Genomic DNA, 19,183 nt, shown 5'->3' on the forward strand with positions numbered 1-19,183 from the left:
ATGTTACCAGATCTCATTCTTAGCTTGGTGAGTACACTAGCAAGATTAAAAAGATTAGATAGGGCCGATGTTATGATAAGACACTAGTCTCACAGAGACAAAAATAAAGAAAGAAAATAATGGTACGCTTGGTTGCTTTTCACCAACTCTATTACTACTTCCACAACTCATTTTCCTGAATGCACTCTGCAACATGTGCCTGGCCACTTTGTTGATAAAGAATCCAAAAACAAAGTCAGATCTGAGGTTCATCGAACCCTTTATCACACACACAGTATAAGACTGAACTGGGAATTAAAGCAGTGTATGATCAACCACAAGTGAGTAATGATGGAAACTGCCCACAGTCTGTGTGAGTTTTCCTTTCTGTCTCAAATTGTGTGTCTCATTATGGGTTTGTATTGTTTTTGACTAATTTGTTCATTGTTAGGATATTTCATGCTGGACATTGGTGGAAGCCCTGGGACAGACTGGTGGGCTGTCCAGGGTGTACCCGACCTCTCACCCGGCACAAGCAGAAGAACATGGATGGATGGAAATTTGTGCAAACAGCGCTCCGTCAGTGAATATAGTAGTGATTATATCTCCATTTTACATATTTAGGAACAAGAAAAATGAAAAGAAAAATACAACAAAAAGTAACCAAGAAAGAAAACAACAACATAAAACTGAAATATATAGAAATACTTAAAGTTAGAGCATAAATCACAGTGCTCAATAGCAGATACATATGTTCTTTTGGACAATGCAGTACTAAGTGGGACTTTTGTCTTGTATCATGTGCTTGTGTTTGTCCCGTTACAAGAATGTAATAACGAGTAAGCAAGATCTACAACACAGAATAATGACTGATCATTGATTTTTCTTGCAAGTCTTGCAATAGATAGATTTTTAAAATTTGCAAATATAAAAAATATAATTTCCTTTCACGGTCTGTCTGTCCTTGGTATAACTGTCCATTCAAATCACGCCTTGGGGAACAAGCATTAGGAAACTGAATATCTGACTCAGTGACTTACACAGAAACTCTTCAGGATAGTCCCGAATATTATCATTCAGACAAGGCCTAAAACACAGGTCAGGCTGCCACTGTTCATGTCTCATTTAAATGAAATAAATCAGTAACACTGACACCACACGGTGTCACTTGAATTCAAGTTCAAATAGTGCCCAGTCAGGCATGCGTGTGCTTCTGAATGTCCTCCAGTAATAAAGTCATGACAGCAGCACCAAGGTCAAAAAAGAGATGACCGTTCGAATGTGTCGTGAGATCGGATGTGCCGCACTCAAGACGAGTTGCAGCTTTCATGATAGATTTGTTTAATGTCTTTGTCAAAAAGTCCAATGCTCACACACACAGCATCTGTTTTGGGTTATTCCTGGCAGTTCCTGTCATGCATCCCATCAGCCTTTGCTTTGCCTTGGCCCTGTCTGCATCTTTCTTTAAATTTAAGCTCACATGTTTGTTTCACAGGGCGGCGTTCGGCTTCCATCCAGAACAATGTGATTTTCTCGTTTTTCTACTCTCTGTTCTGCTTCCTCTAATCCTCCATCGGCCACTCCTTCCTTAGTTACTAGGTCTTGGGTGCTGTTAAGTGAGCATGCTTTTGACAATGGAGTAGCACCACTACCCGAGCCAGCAGTAGATCTCTCCATGTGATTCCTCCCCAGGTGGCTTAAGCCAGTGAGCTGCCCTTCACCTTCTAAGCTCCTGCCTGCTGAGCTCTCACCTCCCCCCTTGGGGGTGCTGGGACTGATATATTGCTGAGCCAGGGACGGAGATTGCATGATTGCCAGCGGAGACTTAGTTTCCTGTGTTGTAGAACTGGGAGATAGAGAAAACCTGGAAACCAATTCGTCAGTAAGTAGTTGAGCACACTTTGCAGAGCCAGTGGGGACGGGTGTCGCCACAGGTGTCATCACTGCCACGAGGACATCATCTTTAGATGCAATGAAGTCAAGCTTCAGGGCTCTTGTGTTTTGAGGGCTACCGTGATCTTCCAAAGCTGTGCCGGTGCTATCATATGTCATCCCAGAGCTTTCGGCACTCTGTGATAACAAATTCAGATCCCCGGTCAACCTTCCTTTGGGGTTAGATGTGAACTCATACAAACCCTCTTTGATGAATGTCATTGGCTGAATGCTATCAGGGCCCTGCTTTACCTCCATATTGCTGATCTGACTTAGGTCCAAGGGAGGTGGAATACACTGATGTCTAGTACCAGCTTGACCTCCTTCGACACTGGGGAGCAGTGAGCTTCGTTCCCCTCTTTCCAGTGCAAAATTATCCGCTGCAGTTGAAGATTCCCTGGAACGACTGACTTTAGGTGATGTTTGCTGGGCCTGAGTGGACGACAACTCTTTCATCTCAATCTGTTCTTCTCGAATTTTTTCCTGCTGCTCTTGAATGGCTGCTGTCTTGTTGTACGTATCTTCTAGCCGCTTTGCGCTGAGGTGTTGAGGAGTAGTTTTATTCGACGTGGGCTTGACTCGCTCTGGGGAGCCCTGCTGGGCCACTTCTTGGTATTGTTGAGACCTGCCAGGACTACCTGCCTCTGCATTGTAGTAGTGCTTGTGGTAGCTCCAGCGACTGGGTGACAGGTGATTTTCAATGGGACATTTACTGTCCTCTCTTTTTTCTACCAACACATCTGTTAATTCCATACTGCGGGCAAAAGCATCCTTTAGGTTAATAGAAACAATGCTTCCACTCCGTTTTGCTCTTTCTAGAGCTTCCCTCCTCTTGATGGCCTTCTCTTGCCTCTTCTGCTCTCGGTAGAACTCTGAGAAGTTGTTCACAATGATTGGAATAGGAAGAGCAATGACAAGCACACCTGCTATGCAGCAGAGCCCTCCTACAATCTTACCAAGCAGGGTTTGTGGGTAAATGTCACCATACCCGACAGTCGTCATAGTAATGGTTGCCCACCAAAACGAAGCAGGGATGCTGGTGAATTTTGTAGCATCTTCATCCTTTTCAGCAAAGAATACCAAGCTAGAGAAAATCATGATGCCCATGGCTAAAAACAGGATCAGCAGTCCCAACTCGTTGTAGCTCCTTCGTAAAGTGAAGCCCAAAGACTGGAGACCCGTCGAGTGCCTGGCCAGTTTCAGAATCCTCAAGATCCTCATAATACGGAAGATTTGAACCACACGCCGCACATTCTGGAACTGCAGCACGCTCTTGTTAGATTCAGTTAGACAGAGGGTCACATAGTAAGGCAGTATAGCCAGCAAATCAATAATGTTCAGTGGTGCTTTCATGAAGACCCACTTATTGGGTGCTGAGAGCAGCCGTAACATATATTCCATGGTGAACCAGGCGATACAGACGGCTTCGACGTGGGCTAAACTGGGGTTGTCATTGAACTGGCCAAATTCATCTACAACCTGCAGCTCTGGCAGAGTGTTGAGGGACAGTGAAATGGTGGAAATGATGATGAACAGGATGGAGATCATGGCCAGGATCTGCAAGACAAAAGCAGGTTATTACATTAGCTGCGCATAGTGTTAGCTTCATTCATGTCTACATGCAAAAAAGTCTTGTATTACATCTGTTTTTGTACCTGTAAACAATAACATGGTCTTTAATAAGACAAACCCTGTTTGTTGCTACTAATCACTGAAGTGTACATTCCAGAGTAAAGGTTTCTTGCTCTGACATTTTTGAGACTTTTTTGTTAACCTTCCTGGTGGTACCAACTTTGTCCTGAAGGTGGTGCTATTTGAAAAGCTACTATAGGTCAGGCCTTTTTGATTAAGGCCCTTAAGAAGATTTAGCTTTGAAAGTTGTGCATCCACAGTGACAGTCAGCCCTTAACTTTCATCTGTTCATTATGTCCACGCAGACATGAGAAGCTCATCGGATCTACACATCACCATATATTGGCATTTTCTACTTTTCTCTTTGTAAGCCAGGTTACAGCAAACAGACACTGACTTTAATTTTTTAAGCAGCTTTGTGAAAAATTCTAGCACGGACACTTTCACGTGGAGTCCTGCAGCAGTGATAAGACAAGAGCTTTTATTCAACCTGCAAAAAAAACCCCCAAAACATTTTACAGTGTTTCCTGTGTCTCTTCAGAAAATCATGGCGATGTGCTCAGATGATGTCAGATTTGTATTTTAATGAGAACACAAAGACGCACGAGACTACAAACCTTCTGACATTAACTGCAACTGGAAATGATGACATAGCACTACAATACAAGATGCAAAGCAAAGTGAGTAACACCTAAAAACTTTTTTGGGGAGGAAAATGGAAACAAACAAAACAAAAACTAAGTTAGTTTTTGCCCCTGCGTGTTTAGCTTCACACTTGATTTACTAGGTTTTGAAACAATTTTGTCCTTTTTGTCGCCTTTTCAGTTCAGATTAAAGATAAAACCTTCTTCTCACAGAATGACTGAATGGAAAAAGTGGCCCAGGGGATTCAAGCTATTACTTATAGCCAATTCAAAAACTCTAACTGGGAAAGCGGAGTAATGAAGCTGAAGGATGTGTGTTCTGAGTCCTCTCAGTGTAGCCCTTGGTAGGACATTTCAGGTTTATTGTAATAGGATTGTGTTGCTATGTATAGAAAGGATAGAGAGAGAGGTTAGAATTGGTTACTCATTCTTTCCTCCCCCAACAGGAAGAATCAAGCAACAGTCGGAAATAGAGAATGCAAGATAACATTTTTTTTTGGTCTTTAAATACATGTGACGTGATATCTGACCAAAAACCAGTGCGCTCTTCTCTGGGGACAATTCGATTTTCTGTTAGCTTACATTTCAGTGGCTTCAACACATAAAACTTAAGGGTCAACCAACAAAAGATACAAATGCCACATGAAAAAACGGATTACTTTTAAAGTATTTGCATGTTATTATTGCAAATCATTGTTCAGTCTTCAGGTGAAAAATTATAATAATCATTATGACGCAACTGATTACAAACTGAATGTTTTGTAATTTCAGAATTGCTTAAAGAGACTAAAAGTGAAATCACCTATGAATCCTTATCCAAATGAAACACAACAAAACAAAGATTCCATTCCACGCTTGTCAGCAGCAGAGCCACGGCTGCTGCAGCTAGCATGTTTAAGTATGTGCAAGATACTAAACCCCAAGAGTGCTCCAATTCATACTCCACTGGAGTGCGAATGTGTGTGAATGCCAGACAGAAAGCACTGAGGTGCAGAAAAAAGTGCTTGTATGAACGGGTGAATGAACCATGTTGTGTGAAGCACTTTGAGTGATCCAGTAGAAAAGCGCTATATAAGAACCAGTCTCTTTACTGACAGGGTTACTGTGTTTGAAGAGTTAGGAAGTGATTCTAAAGCCACCAAACACAACACCTCCACCACTTGACTGGACCTGGAAACTCTGTCTTCCGAAAAACCAGATTCACAAAGTGCAGCCCGGGGAGAATTTTGAGATTTGTCTCTGGCAATGCAAAGCAAGCCCTCACTATGGCTTTACTGGGACCCAACAGCCTGTAATAATGAGCCCAAGAAGCCATCCTCCTGAAGCACTGCTCCAAGTCCGTGAAATCAGACAGAGCGACTGGACAAACTCCCACACACCCCCTGCATTTATTTGACCTTTATTTAACCAGGGAGTTCTACTGGGACCAAATCTCTTTCACTAGGAGACCAATGTTGCCAGTATAGCAGCCATACAGACTCAGAACACAATAAAAAATGCAGCTGTTAGGACTGGGACAGAAAAATGGAGTTGACCTACTTTTACCTTAAACATACAGCAGTGCTGTTTTCTGCGAGTGGTCAATGATGGCCGACCCACCGAGTCATAAAGATGGTGGGTCACAGATGCGTGGCACACTAGTTCTGTAAAACTGAGCAGGTGGCTTGCATGTACAGAGTGTCACCAGAATCATTCAAAGATCAAATTTAATTTAAGTGTATAAACTAACCTTAATGTGAGCTTGGTAACAAGATTAGCAACATCTACATTAAATAGAAGCTTGTCATCCATCCTTGTGTTTAACATCACTTGCAACAGTGCCGAAATCATCAGCCCTTGTGGACGAGCTTCTGCAAAGACCAAACTTTGTTTTGGGAGCATTTAAAACTTCTTGCACTGTTTGCGGATGGACGGTGTGTTGATGATGCTGATTATCAATGATGCTTGAATTCCTCTCAGTACCCTGAAACAGACATTCCCAGGACGGCTGCAGAGCCTAATCCTCCTGCACTGCTTGTGACTTCAGTGTGATGTGTGTTAACCAGAATAGGCTACAACATGTAAAGTTTTATCAGAGTCAGGACGAGCCTCATCCAGCCAGGGGCCTGGACAAGGGCACGTTTTGTAACTACCTTGGAGAAGCCTCTATGGAAGGCCTGACAATCCCAAAGCCTGACAAGATACTCAGCAGAGGTCAGCAGCACTCCAACCCCAATAAATATAACAGTTTTTATGCTTGTGCAGTTATTTTAATCTTTATAAAAGTGTGTGGGCCACATAGAATTATTGAACACTAAAGACGTGCTGAGTTATTTATTTAAACACTGGAACATGGACTGAGCGCTGTACTGATAGCTAACACTGTGTGACTGATGAGCAGGAAATGATCAGTTAAAAAAGGAACATCATTAATCTTTGTATCTGTAGTTTTGTTCTTATTCCACCACCACAACTGTCCTGGTGTCTGTGAAACCATGTGATGGATTATCTGAGCCATTTTCAGTGGGGGAGCTTCTGGCCAATCACGGTAACGATAAAAGACACTGAGCATTACATCGGTACAGCTTTTAGACAAAAGTAAAAACTGGGAGAATAAAGTACGAAACATTGAGAAAGAAGAAAGAGGAGATAAATAGAAAGTCAAAGAGGGACAAAGCACAGGGGAGTATAAGGCAGATATATCAAACGGTGTCCACCCAGCAGCGTCTTAATGGCTTAGTGGCTGCCGAATGCTGTGACCTTGACACTCAGGGAAGAGTCTAAGCAGTACCAAGAACAGACAAGCTGCTTTAGAAACCATATAGTGAGTCTCCACATTTGACATTCAGTTGCTCAGCAACAATTTTTTGTATCCAAGTTTGAGTCACTGACAAAGAAATGGACTCCGCTCATCACAATGAATCTCTTTAAGTGAACGTGTTACTGCGTGTCGTCTCTATTTGGTTCATGATTATGAAGCTAACAAACAACATGTTCATTAAGAAAGATTCCAAGTAAGGAAACAAAACAGGATTTATTATTTGTAAGGACACAATGACACTGGACAAAAGATTCTGACTCCAGTTCAAATTTGAGCTCAGTGACTGTGAATGGACTCAGATCTGTGCACTGAATGGAAACACAGATACTCAGCTGCATGTTTAACTGTCGGTTAACATTTTACCCTCTAACAGCAGACGTGCTGCTCGGTTATTTATCCATCTGTCACTGAGGCGAGAGTCGGTGTTCACTGCCGTTTGATTGTCTTTTTAACTCAATTCTCAGACCAGTTTCATGAGAAGACATCACTAAATTCTGGTGCAGAATTGACACACGTTCAATAATACTGCATACCTTTTTACTTTATTTTTGTCCGAGTACAAAGGAAAAATGTTCACGGCAGGGGTCGACAAAAAAAGAGCGAGACAAAGAGGAAAAATGTCTCTCAGATTGTGACCAAAATCTGATAAATTTATAGAACAAGAAGACGAGCTGCAATGAAAGACTGGATAAAGTGACTGAGCAGAGAAATCCAAGCTGGATCAATACGTGGAGTTATTTGTGGAACAACAGGCGCAGGATCTGTTGGACACTGGCTGTTTCTGCAGAGGTCAACATGGTTTATATTTAAAGACGCTGCTTTCATGGGTCACATTGTTTTTATCTCTTGTTACACCAAAGTTAATTCTGAGCTTCACTTATTTCCACATTCATTACTCGAGATGTTCTACAGCCCTTGTTTGATTTTTCTCAGTCTTACAAACTGAACATTTGAAATCCAAAACTATGAAAGCAATGTCTCTATTCGCACATGTGATTTTAGCACGGTAAAACAAGTGATGCTTCATTTCGAAACTGATTCTGTGCAGTGGGCAGCTCCATGAGGTAAAACAGCTAAACAGCCCCTGGTTCATATCCGGGGCCCTCTTGCCATCAGGCGTGCACCTTGTCCATCATGTTGCCTGCAACTTGAGATGTTAAATAACTCAAACAGTAAGAGTCAAAACTGGCCACAAACCATTTACATTTAAAACAACAACTGTTGACCAAGGTGCTGTGCATTTAACATAACTGACCTCAAGTCAGTTATGTTGTTTTGGAGTAAATACTTATTGGCTGGCCATGATGCTGATGTGAATGTGGTCCAGTCCAGACCACAGATATGATGCTCAGGCAGAATAAATGTGTTGGCTTTGTCTTTGTAACAAGAAAGAGGAATAACTCCCATGTTTCTGTAAGAGGATTCATTTATTTATTTTTACTATTGTGGTCAGCATTATGAAAAGTTCTACGTTAACATAAAGTAATGACTTTTAAAAAAATCCTAGCCCAGTTCTGGTGTCTCGCACTGAGTGAGAGAGATGCTACGTGTGGTGTTAGACGTGTGTGCACACAGAAAGTGTTTTGAAAGAGAAAATGATCAGCTGTGTGAAGGTGAACTTAATAAGCTGTGTATGTTTTGAGGTTTGGATGTATGCGTTTATAAAGTACTCCTTGGTGTGTATTTGTGTGTGGATTGTTACCCAGAAATCACTGCACACATTTGTAAATCTTAGTTTGAGCTGGTGTCGTATCATATACATCATAAGAGACTGTGATAACCACATTTCAGAACAGGCTGCTCTGGCTGAACCCACCGCTCGACTCTACAGCAGGGAACATAAGGACTGAATATATCAACTGTATATAAATATTTCTAATGGGCCCAAGTAATCCACACATGCAAAGAAATCTAAACAAGTCCAATTATGTGGAATAAAGTGGAATAACAATCCAACACTCTTCTGGAAGTACTTTCACTTTTAGGATCAAATTTGATTTATTTGTTCTGTACTGCAGTAACATTTTGAAAGCAGTACTTTTACTTGAAACCAAATATTTCTAAATAAAAGATCTGACTACTGCAGGAGATGCAAGAACGATTAGTAATGCCTCTTGGCTTTTGTATACTGATGAAAACTAAAGTTGCAGAAATAGGCTGCTAGCACGTTAGCTCTGCACACTCACTGTGGAGATGTGTGCCAACCAAAGATTTACAGCTGACAGACTGAACTTTGCTGAAGAAAACCACTTTGGCTTTTGGGCTTTGTACTGCCACAGCCATAAATTCCCATCTGAATGGAAGCATTTCAAACTGAAAGCTACAGTACATTAGTGAATACACATCACTCTTCCGCTCCTATGTGAAGGCAAAAGGCCAGTAAACTATAGACCTCTGAGTAGCTGCTTATAGCTGTCGGGCACGCTTATTTAACTGTGCTGAACCAGACACATTACACACACAAGCAGTGACTCAGTGTTGTCCTGCATTTCACTCAGGATTTCACTGTGAATATTACATTTCATTCAAGTGTTGAAATGATTGCTAACTGCTACATGAACACAGGTATTCCATGTAAAGTGGCTGTGAGTGTGTTATGACTCGTTTCTCTTTAAGCTCACAGGTTGTCGTGGATTATTCCCGCACTTCTACAGTGTTTTACATGAGCCCACACATCATTAACAAACTGTGTGCACAAAAAGACACAAACAAACCCATAAAGTAGAATGCATCCTTTTTTAGCGAACCAGATTTACAGCCTTCATCTCACTTTAAGACATGCAGATCAGGCACTAATCCCATCATTTGTTATTATTATATAATCTACTTCATGGAGACCTAAATGTAAGCAAACGCAGTTTAAAAGTTTAAATAGAAAAATAGAAGTACAAAGTCAAAGATGAGGCAGGAAGCAGCTGTCAAAAAAATCTAATGGACAGTCTTTTAATTCTTTCTCTGACTGATCCCGTCAGCTTAAAAAGCCTCTGTGTCATATCATCGACAGATTTTCCTCCTCTGCACACAATACAATGTATAAACAGCTGATATGCTAGTGAGGCACATCAGTCCTGAGCAGAAACGCCGCAACTCTTCAAGCCGAAATATAACGCGCAACCAATTAGCTTTACATGAAATACAAGTTCCCATTTTTTAAATTCTAAATAAAGAGCACATTTAAGTCAAAGTGGCACAAAGTGATTCTGCAGGCAAACAAGCAGACAGCTGGATAGCTGAGACCACTGAAGCTCCCTGCAGTAGGCCACTGACTGTGAGAAGACATTGTTGAACATAAAGGTTGTAAAAAACATTTAAGATCACAGACTTTCCCCTCGTGCGGTCCAGCAAGCATGCAAAAGGTCAAAAAGGACAGTAATACTTTGAAAGTGCTGAGGTGTGGACCTGTGGTTTATCAGAGAGACAGGGATCGTGTGAACAGGTGAACAAGTGAAGCCAGTATGAAAAGCATTACTGACTTTTCCCCTAAACAGTGTGCAGTCTCTTTATCTCATGATATTGAATAAATGTCCTGACTACAAAGTGAGCAAACCATTTTCTCCACCCAAAAAAAGATCTCATTCTTCTTATCAATCAGTTTTTCTAGACTGCATTTCATCCAACCAGTCCTGAGTGTCTGGATGGAGACCAGATGAGGTTCGGATTTGAATCCACAGGCTAGCTGAGGCGTTCCCCGTGTCTGAACGAATGGTTGCCTATCTCTGTGTGAACCCTGTGACAGACTGGCAGAGTGTACCGCTCAGCGTCATCAGCGTCATCAGCGTCATCAGTGACGCTGAACGGACAAGCAGAAGAAAATGGACGGATGCTGAAACTGCACAGCCAGATGCAGTCTGTGACTTTACTGCACAAGCAAAAACATTATATAGTTTGTATAATTGCATAAAATTACATAAATCCAATACTTCAGTGTTGCATACATGATCGGCCTGCAGCCTTTTTTGTCTTATTGCTCTCCTGATCTAGCTCCACCCCACCACCCTCCCCGCTGCAGGTCAGACAGTGGACAGGACAGACTATCCAACCTGCCAACAGTTAGTCTATTTGCAGCAGCAGCAGTCCTGGTAAAAGCTCCAAAGGAGATTAAGCCATACTCCTAAGTCAGACTCATACTGCATTCATGTTCACTATGGACAGTTGACTACACATTACAGCTGTGCTGTCATCACTGTCTGCATTACTCACTGAGACACAGTTACAGCCAGGTCTCTCTTGGAAATGAGATTTTTACCTGGATAAATAAAGGACTAATAATAATACATCACAAAACTGTGTACAGGATAAGTGCATGCACAGGTGATCATATAACAATGGAGCACAAAGAGCTTTAAATACATCTGGAAGAGATGAGAAGTGAACCCAAACAGCCCAACACTACAGTCTGAGTGTGCGTCAAACAAAGGATGCAAAGAGAACATGCTAAAACATCTCTGCCAAAAATAAGAAGATTATACAGATTATGTAAAGTTTATGAAACTAATCTCTATTATTTAAAGATTTAATACTCATATTATCCAATAAAAGTACAACTGTTGTTGGTGGATGTACAGCTGACCATCTGGACATGACAAACTGTACAAATAGCCAGGTGATGCTTCTTTTCTAATAAGCAGTAGCACTGAGCCGCTCACATCACCGGAAAGAGGCCCCCCTATTGGTTAAGTGCTGCTGCATCACTGCCACATGGCTGGTGTCACTGCAGAGTGGCCTAAGCGGCTTCCCTCCTGCTGACACTACGGTTCCAGCCTGGTCACATGGCTCTGCTGAAGGCCAGTGCTGTTGTATTTTTAGAAAGAAGAACTAGCTGTCACTAACTTGGTTAGGTGATTAGGAAATGATTATATAGACATATATAAGACACCTTAAAAGTAGTGTAGAAAAGGATACGAGTATATTAAATTGAATGTTTCTGTTCTTTTAATTTAATATAAATAATCAGTCACTGTATCTGTTGGAATTCAGTTCATGGATTATCTTGGTCACTATAAATGTTTCCTGACCTTTGTAAAAAAAAAAAAAAGTCTTATACTTCAGAAACTAATCAGCTAAGCATTTGTCATGTTGCAGTGACATCTGAATATAATATCTGCACTGAAGGCAATAAAAAGAACAAGAGTTGAGTTCAGTCCTAAAAGCTAATCATCAAATTATTGAGGCTGTATTTTGTTCATACAGTATGGAGGCTACAGCTCCAAGTCCCAGTAATATAGAGGCACTTTTGTTCCACATAATCGAGGATGGTGCTTTGAAAGTGTGCTGTAGCCTCCAAAGCACCGATACTTCCATGCTGGAATACTGTGTGTGATCAGCCGTTCGCACACACACAAACACATGTGACATAATGTTTGGTTTGTTTGATCGTCATGTAATGAAACAAATTTGACTTATCCTGCACTGGCATGGCCACATCAGTGATGTCAGCAATAACTCACTATGTCTTGAACTGGTTTCCACAGTGTGTTCGCACAGAACTGTTTAGCATCGATAAATGATTTTGTATTAGACAGCAAACTTTTCAGTTCATTTTTATTTGATTGATGGAAATCAGTTTAAAAAGTAACAAGACTGTTTATAAAATGGGCACAAATTCCTGTTGTCGGAGAAAAACATGAAAACAAAACAAAAAAGTCTTCCCAGGTAAAATGCACATGTCACAGCGACTCAGCTCACAGCTATTATAACGACACTGTTTCTGTCTTACTGCCACCATCATGACCTCCTCCTGCTGTGGAGGATAAAGAGGGCGCTGGTTCTCACTGAGTCTAACTATGAAACCATCTGCTAGAAGTAGCCATCTCCCTCCATCTGCTCGATACGATCTAAACACAGGGAAATCTGATCAGTTATGACAACCACCAATGTCTTGTCTCTATACTTGTATTTGTGACTTACACGTTGGGTTTGCTCATGTTGACGGAAGCAAATAAAGCCCAGTTTGTTGAAGCTGTATCTCTGAAGAGTCTGTCTTTGTCCTGCTTGCTTACTGTTGGCATGCACAGCTCTTCAGTCAGTCAGATAGAAACTGGGAGTCACTAATAAAATCCTCCCCCTGATTTCTTGGCTCCCTTGCCCACTGACTTCTGTGTACGAGCTCTTCTCCACTTATAGCCGTTTGTTCTTCTCATTTTCCTACAGTTAGATCATATATATAATAATATAGAGTTGGAGGTATGTCACCATATGTGAAGGTAACATCCTTTCCCCACTACCCTAACACCCTCATACAGGTCATGACAAACTACCAGCCACCTCCTGTGTGGATGACTTTAAAGTGTACCAGAAGTCAGAGAGACATGGACTCACTGATGGAGGCCTGTAACCCCAAACTGTAAGAGTGGCTCCAGAACAACATCTGAGGTGTCTATCCAGAAGGATTCAGTCCTGGGAAAAGCTAAGATACTGCTCCAAGGACCTCACCTACCACTACCCCACAACAGCTCATTTGTGCTGCAGAACCACTGTCACTATCTTTATATCTTTATTTTGGACTAAGTGGGTTTTCCTAAGCTCACAGTGATTGTGAGCTATATTACAATATCTCTTAATTCTTCTGTTGTGTTTTCGTCTCTTCTTCTCACAGGTTCCAGTGAGCATACAGTTAGGTCCATAGATATTAGGACAGAGACGATGTTGTTTCTGATTTTGCTTCTGCACATTACCACAATAAATTTTAAATGAAACAACTCAGATGCAGTTGAACTTTAGACTTTCAGCTTTCATTCAGCGGGTTGAACAAAAAGATTGCATGAAAGTATTGGTAACTAAAGCATTTATCTAACATAACCCTTCACTTCAGGGGCTCAAAAGTAATTGGACAAATTAAAAAACTGAAAATAAAATGTTCACTTCTAATACTTGGTTGAAAATCCTTTGCTGGCAATGACAGCCTGAAGTCTTGAACTCACAGACATCAGCAGATGCTGAGTTTCCTCCTGGCTCTCCCAGGCCTTTACTGCAGCAGCTTTCAGTTGCTGTTTGTTTGTGGGCCTTTCTGTCTTCAACACGTGAAATGCTCAACTGGGTTAAGATCAGGTGACTGACTTGGTCATTCAAGAATATTCTACTTCCAGCACTGTTGTCTTCCACAGACATCCAGGTCCTTTTGCGTTTCGGAGTTTTCCTTCTTTCTCAGGATGTACCAAATTGTACATTTTCCCACTCTACTATTGTAGCAATTTCTCCGATGGGTTTCTTTTCTGTTTTCACAGCTTAAGGATTGCTTGCTTCACCTGCATGGACAGCTCCTTTGACCACATGTTGTCTGTTCACAGCAAAATCTCCAAATACAAGCACCACACCTCAAATCAGCTCCAGGTCTTTTATTTTCTTGATTGATAAGGACATAACGAAGGAACTGCCCACACCTACCTGAAACAGCCTTTGAGTCAATTGTCCAATTACTTTTGGTCCCTTTAAAAAGAGGGTGGCACATGTTAAGGAGCTGAAATTTCTAAAGTCTTCATCCAATTTGAATGTGGATTCCCTCAAAATGAAAGCTGGGAGTCTACACATTATGTCTATGTCTATTATAGAACTATAACTTGAATATGTTTCAGTAAACAGGTTAAAAAACTAAACTTGTGTCAGTGTCCAAATATATATGGACCTAACTGTTGGACTCTTATTGCATTTCTTAAACTGAAGAAAAGACTAGTTTTCAGCAGCATGCACTGCTGTCATTGGTAATGGACTGATGCTCTGCTTGGAGTGTCTTTGGAGGAGCTGTCTATGTGCTGTCTGTCTCCTCTGCTGCAGACAATAAAACAGGCGCAGTTAGACTGCTGTGGTAAACCAGCTTGCAATGTGTCCAACACTAACTCAGTGAAAAACATTACTGAACAGAAACTGTGCAGACACAGTTATGAACCTCACTCACTGGAAATCCACTTTTTTTTCTTCCTGAAAACAAATTATTGAATCTTTTCATCAGTTTAATAAAAACATCTGGTCCCCTACAAGCAGAAACTTTGCTCTCACTGATTATACATAAATCTTTCCCTCAAAACATGAAGCACACATATGGTGCAGCAACTGAAGCAAAATGACAAAAAACTAGAGTTGGAGTTTATTATATGGCACAACCTTTTCATCTACCAATGTGGTAAAAGAAAGATAAGATTCAGAGGTTATTGGTTATGAGTTTATAATAAAGCTCTTTGATATTAGCTCTGACAGTTGAAAGTATCAACAATCATCACAAAATCTCTGCTTATGCTTGGTTCTCATTAGCGTCATCACAGATTAACAGTAGATACTGAAGGTTAGCGTGCAGCTTCCTCTGTCTTATGTCTTCTCTCTATTATCCAAATAAATCTTCTGTGTAACAGACCTAATCTGTCCACATATCATCTTGTGTACTTTTAGGAAACCTGAATGTGACCTGAGACATTATCACAGGTTTCATTTAAGTTCTAGCATCAAATCATGTGTGCAGGCTGTGTTTAGCTCTTATTACCTTTGCAGCTACAGAGGAGCTGGGCTTCTCCAGCAGATCCCACAGCTTCTGCCTCTTGTCAGGACAGCAGCCCTGGTCCTCCTCCTCTCCCTCCTTGTCCCTCAGTGTCTCTGCCTCCCTCCTCAGTTCCTCGTTCATCTGCTCCTTCTTCTGGTGGTAGCGTGCCTGGCAGCAGGACTCCAAGTAGATCTCATCAATGCCCCAATAGTCCAGCTCCTGTCCAAAAGACAGAGCGCACATCTCCTCCATCATGTGAAGCTTTCCTGTTCTGTAGAAGTTGAGGATGGAGGAGAAGGCCACCGGGTGCCGGTCGAAGAAGTATTCGTTCTCAGTGAGGGTGTAGTCATCACAGATCTCCAGCAGTGACTCGTGGGTGTTGCAGTCCCTTAGCCGTCCCAGACGAGTTCGGGGCAACCGGTCAAGTGTTCTCCATAACACTTCATGTGTAAGCCCACCGACGTTGAGTCTGACCCGCCGTGAACGGGCCTTAGTGCGGATGATGTCCACTGGCTCAGGGGGGAGGAAAGGAGCTACAGTGGGTCGGGGGTTGACTTTGGGTGTGCTAAAACTCACCTTGTCTGTCATGTTTGCTCTGACTGCTATCTTACTGTGGGGGTGGGTCACCTCAAACACAGGCTTTTGCAGTGTGTGCGTATGTGTATATGGAGCTCAATAAGATGATGGCGGTGGCTGGTCAGGGGAAGATGGCCCAGGCCCACCAGGCCCAGCTCTCTGTGTTCAGGCCAGCAGAAGTCCCGGTAAGATCCATGGCTAAAAAAGAGACATGAGCCATTACACAGTGCGCCCCAGGGTGGCTGTGGCTACAACGTAGCTTGCCATCACCAGTGTGTGAATGTGTGCGTGAATGGGTGAATGACTGGATATGTAAAGCGCTTTGGGGTCCTTAGGGACCATAAAAGCGCTATATAAATACAGGCCATTTACCATTTTACCATTTTACAAGTATAACCAGGTTATTGTAGAGAAGATCTGCTCCCTAGGACTCTGTGTTTTTGACATGACACAGTTACATGCATAAGAAAAAGAAATAGATTAAATAAATTAATAAATACAGAATTATTCTATAAAGTGTGAATTGGCACAGTATAAATAAAATTGAATACATCATTTTTATGTGCATATACATTCCAGAACTCAACAATTAGAGCATCAAGTTTGAAGGTGTTTTTCGGACACTTTGCTGAGCTGTCACGTTCCACTTCCCTGTGTCCCCCTCGCTGTTGTTTTTATCTCATGTCTGGTCAGCTGGAATCTAAAATTGCTTGCCTCCTCTGAAATAAAAACACATCGTAATGTGGGACTGTAGAATTTACTGCAGCTTACGTGCTCCCAGTAAATGATTTTGCTTTGTTTTAAAGCAGATACATCGCAGAGTTTTACAGTAAATTAAAGCCATATCAGAATAGTTATTTTGAAAAGCACATCACATAATCTAATATTTGCTAGTCCAGGGAGTTTTACTATTTTTAATTACAAAGAGTTCTCTGATGAAATCACTAAACAGGGAAGAGCAATTTGAATCCACCTCCAGGGAATATCTGGAATCTAAACAGTACTTTTTAGAAAAGGGAGCCATTATGCAGTTAGACTGTGGAGCTTATGCTGCCATTAGAAGTCCTTTGACTCTTATCTGATTGTGTAATGGAGTTCCACAAATCCCAGTAGTGGCATAAGGCCTCGTCTCCCCTGGCTCAAGTCTACCTTAGTTAATTATAGACCGTCTATCTTCTCCTGGGACACTCATAGGACACAGAGCTGCTACGTCACGACTAAAAGAGCATCTTTCGCGTTTTTCCCCTCCAGAGTCCGGGAGAGCTGATGTCTGCAAACAAACACTTGGATCGGTACACTCACTTCATTAGAATTATGAGATTGTGCGCTCACTAATGATCACGTAAACTACTTTGAACTGCTGCGTGTTTCTTCTCTTCCTTTTCTAGCGGACACCAGCTGCAGCACCGCGACGCTAAAGTTAAAGTCCAAAGTGAGAACGGTCCTTTCTGTCAAGCGATTAAGGAGACTCAGGCTTAACTCGTGATTATGCGCTTATGCATTCCAAGTTTCTAAAGTACAGAAAGAAAGACAAAACTCTCTGCTCTCCTCGTGTCACTTATTGGTAATCTCCGCATGACACATAAAAAATGTTCGTGGAGCTTACCTCTGTGGAGCAAGCTGAGATGTCGGAGAAGTCCAACTTTTGGCTTCCCAGGAGGTCCCACCATAGCACCCTGTGAGTTACCCCAGCTGCTGCTTCATCTCCCCGCCGGCCATTAATTCGTGAATCCTGTCGAGAACACGCAGACCGGCCCGTGGCCACATTTTGCCCCAAAACGCACCGTCAGAGCAGGAGAGGAACACCCGAGCGCTCACGGAATATCCACAAATACGAGCGCGAAGCGGCTGGGTCTGAGAGCGTCGCCGGACTGAAGGAGGAGAAATAGAGGAACAGAGGGGGGTGGGGTTGGGGGTGGGGTAATTGGATTGAGGTGTTCAGCACCAAGGACAGCTCCAGATCAACGGCTTGCAGCTGAACTGCTGCTCGGAGCGTCCTGGCCGCACTGAGCTCTTCTCTCAGTGTTTGAGAGACCTGTGGAGACGCTAAGGAGAAGCTCCTGGTTCAGTTCTTTCATGTGGCACACTTTACAACGCGGTGCAAGTTTTTCTACAGGAACTTGAACCTCAAACAGAGGGGGATTTGATCCACGAAATACAAGTTACAACACACACACAGATCGCAGAAACACTTTATGGTAATGGTAAATGAATGAACATTAATCATGAAAAAGCACCAGTGCATGTATATCTCATAACACAAGAACATTAATTCAACAACTAATCATGTCTATGATGTCATGAATTATGCAATGTCAGGACTATCACATCTTAGTCTGGGCTGTAGTTTCTTGGGACTGGCTAAAAAAACTCAGCTTTTATTGTTCATTTCCAAATGATTAACTAGAACTAACTAAAACTTCTCTATGACTGCACTGTGTGTGTGGAGGCTCTTACAAAGTGGTGAGCTTTTCCTTCAGTAACACGGATTAACAGGTCATTCATGGTAAAAGACTGTGGCATGTAATCAGCACCAGTAGGATGATGTTGCAATACTCACACAGAATGCACTGAAGATACTGAACATCACATTTTTAACAGAAAGGATGAAGCTCAGCAGACAGAAATGAACTTAGTAGCTTGTTAAAAATGACAATAACAGTATATGAACACTTGCTGAAAGCTCATGAAAGTTCCATATCAATCCATTAATGTGTTTTCATACAGTAGCTTCACAATCAATGACTGGGCAACAATGTGTGGTAAAACCTAACTTGTGTTTATCGTGTTCCTCAAAAGATGTTGGTGTGATTTCCTGAAGCTGGAGGATCATAAGGAGCTACCTAGTTAGCTCATTGCACTGGTGGTTGAACTAGTCGTGTGATGTAAGAGTAGTGAGTTTCTCTTTCACCTGAGAGCAGCTGGAAAGCAAACAATCTGTGGTTGAGCTCTGACACACTGCTGCCCTCTTCTCTGCAATCTACTCTTAAGCCAGTTAGTCCTAACAGTAAATAATGCAGAGCATGGCCAGTGTGGTGTAGATGATATTGACAAACTCCTCGTTACTAATGAGATCTCTGAACACAAAGACCCACAAACACAAAGTTTTATACATTTGTGCTACAAATAAATAATAATAATATTTGGGGCGGT

General features: G+C 41.9%; 1 protein-coding gene across 1 annotated transcript; it reads right to left on the reverse strand.

Annotated features, from left to right (window-relative positions):
- Nucleotides 1-1,455: 1,455 nt before the first annotated feature.
- LOC116326317 (potassium voltage-gated channel subfamily B member 2-like) lies at nt 1,456-16,042 on the reverse strand. The gene is made up of 2 exons (XM_031747532.1): nt 15,458-16,042; nt 1,456-3,468 (listed from the first exon to the last, which is right to left on the reverse strand). Exons 1-2 carry the CDS (start codon nt 16,040-16,042, stop codon nt 1,456-1,458), a joined length of 2,598 nt encoding a protein of 865 aa, XP_031603392.1.
- Nucleotides 16,043-19,183: the final 3,141 nt, after the last annotated feature.

This window comes from Oreochromis aureus, linkage group 18, assembly GCF_013358895.1.
Source record: "Oreochromis aureus strain Israel breed Guangdong linkage group 18, ZZ_aureus, whole genome shotgun sequence".
In the NCBI taxonomy this organism is placed as follows: Eukaryota; Metazoa; Chordata; class Actinopteri; order Cichliformes; family Cichlidae; genus Oreochromis; species Oreochromis aureus.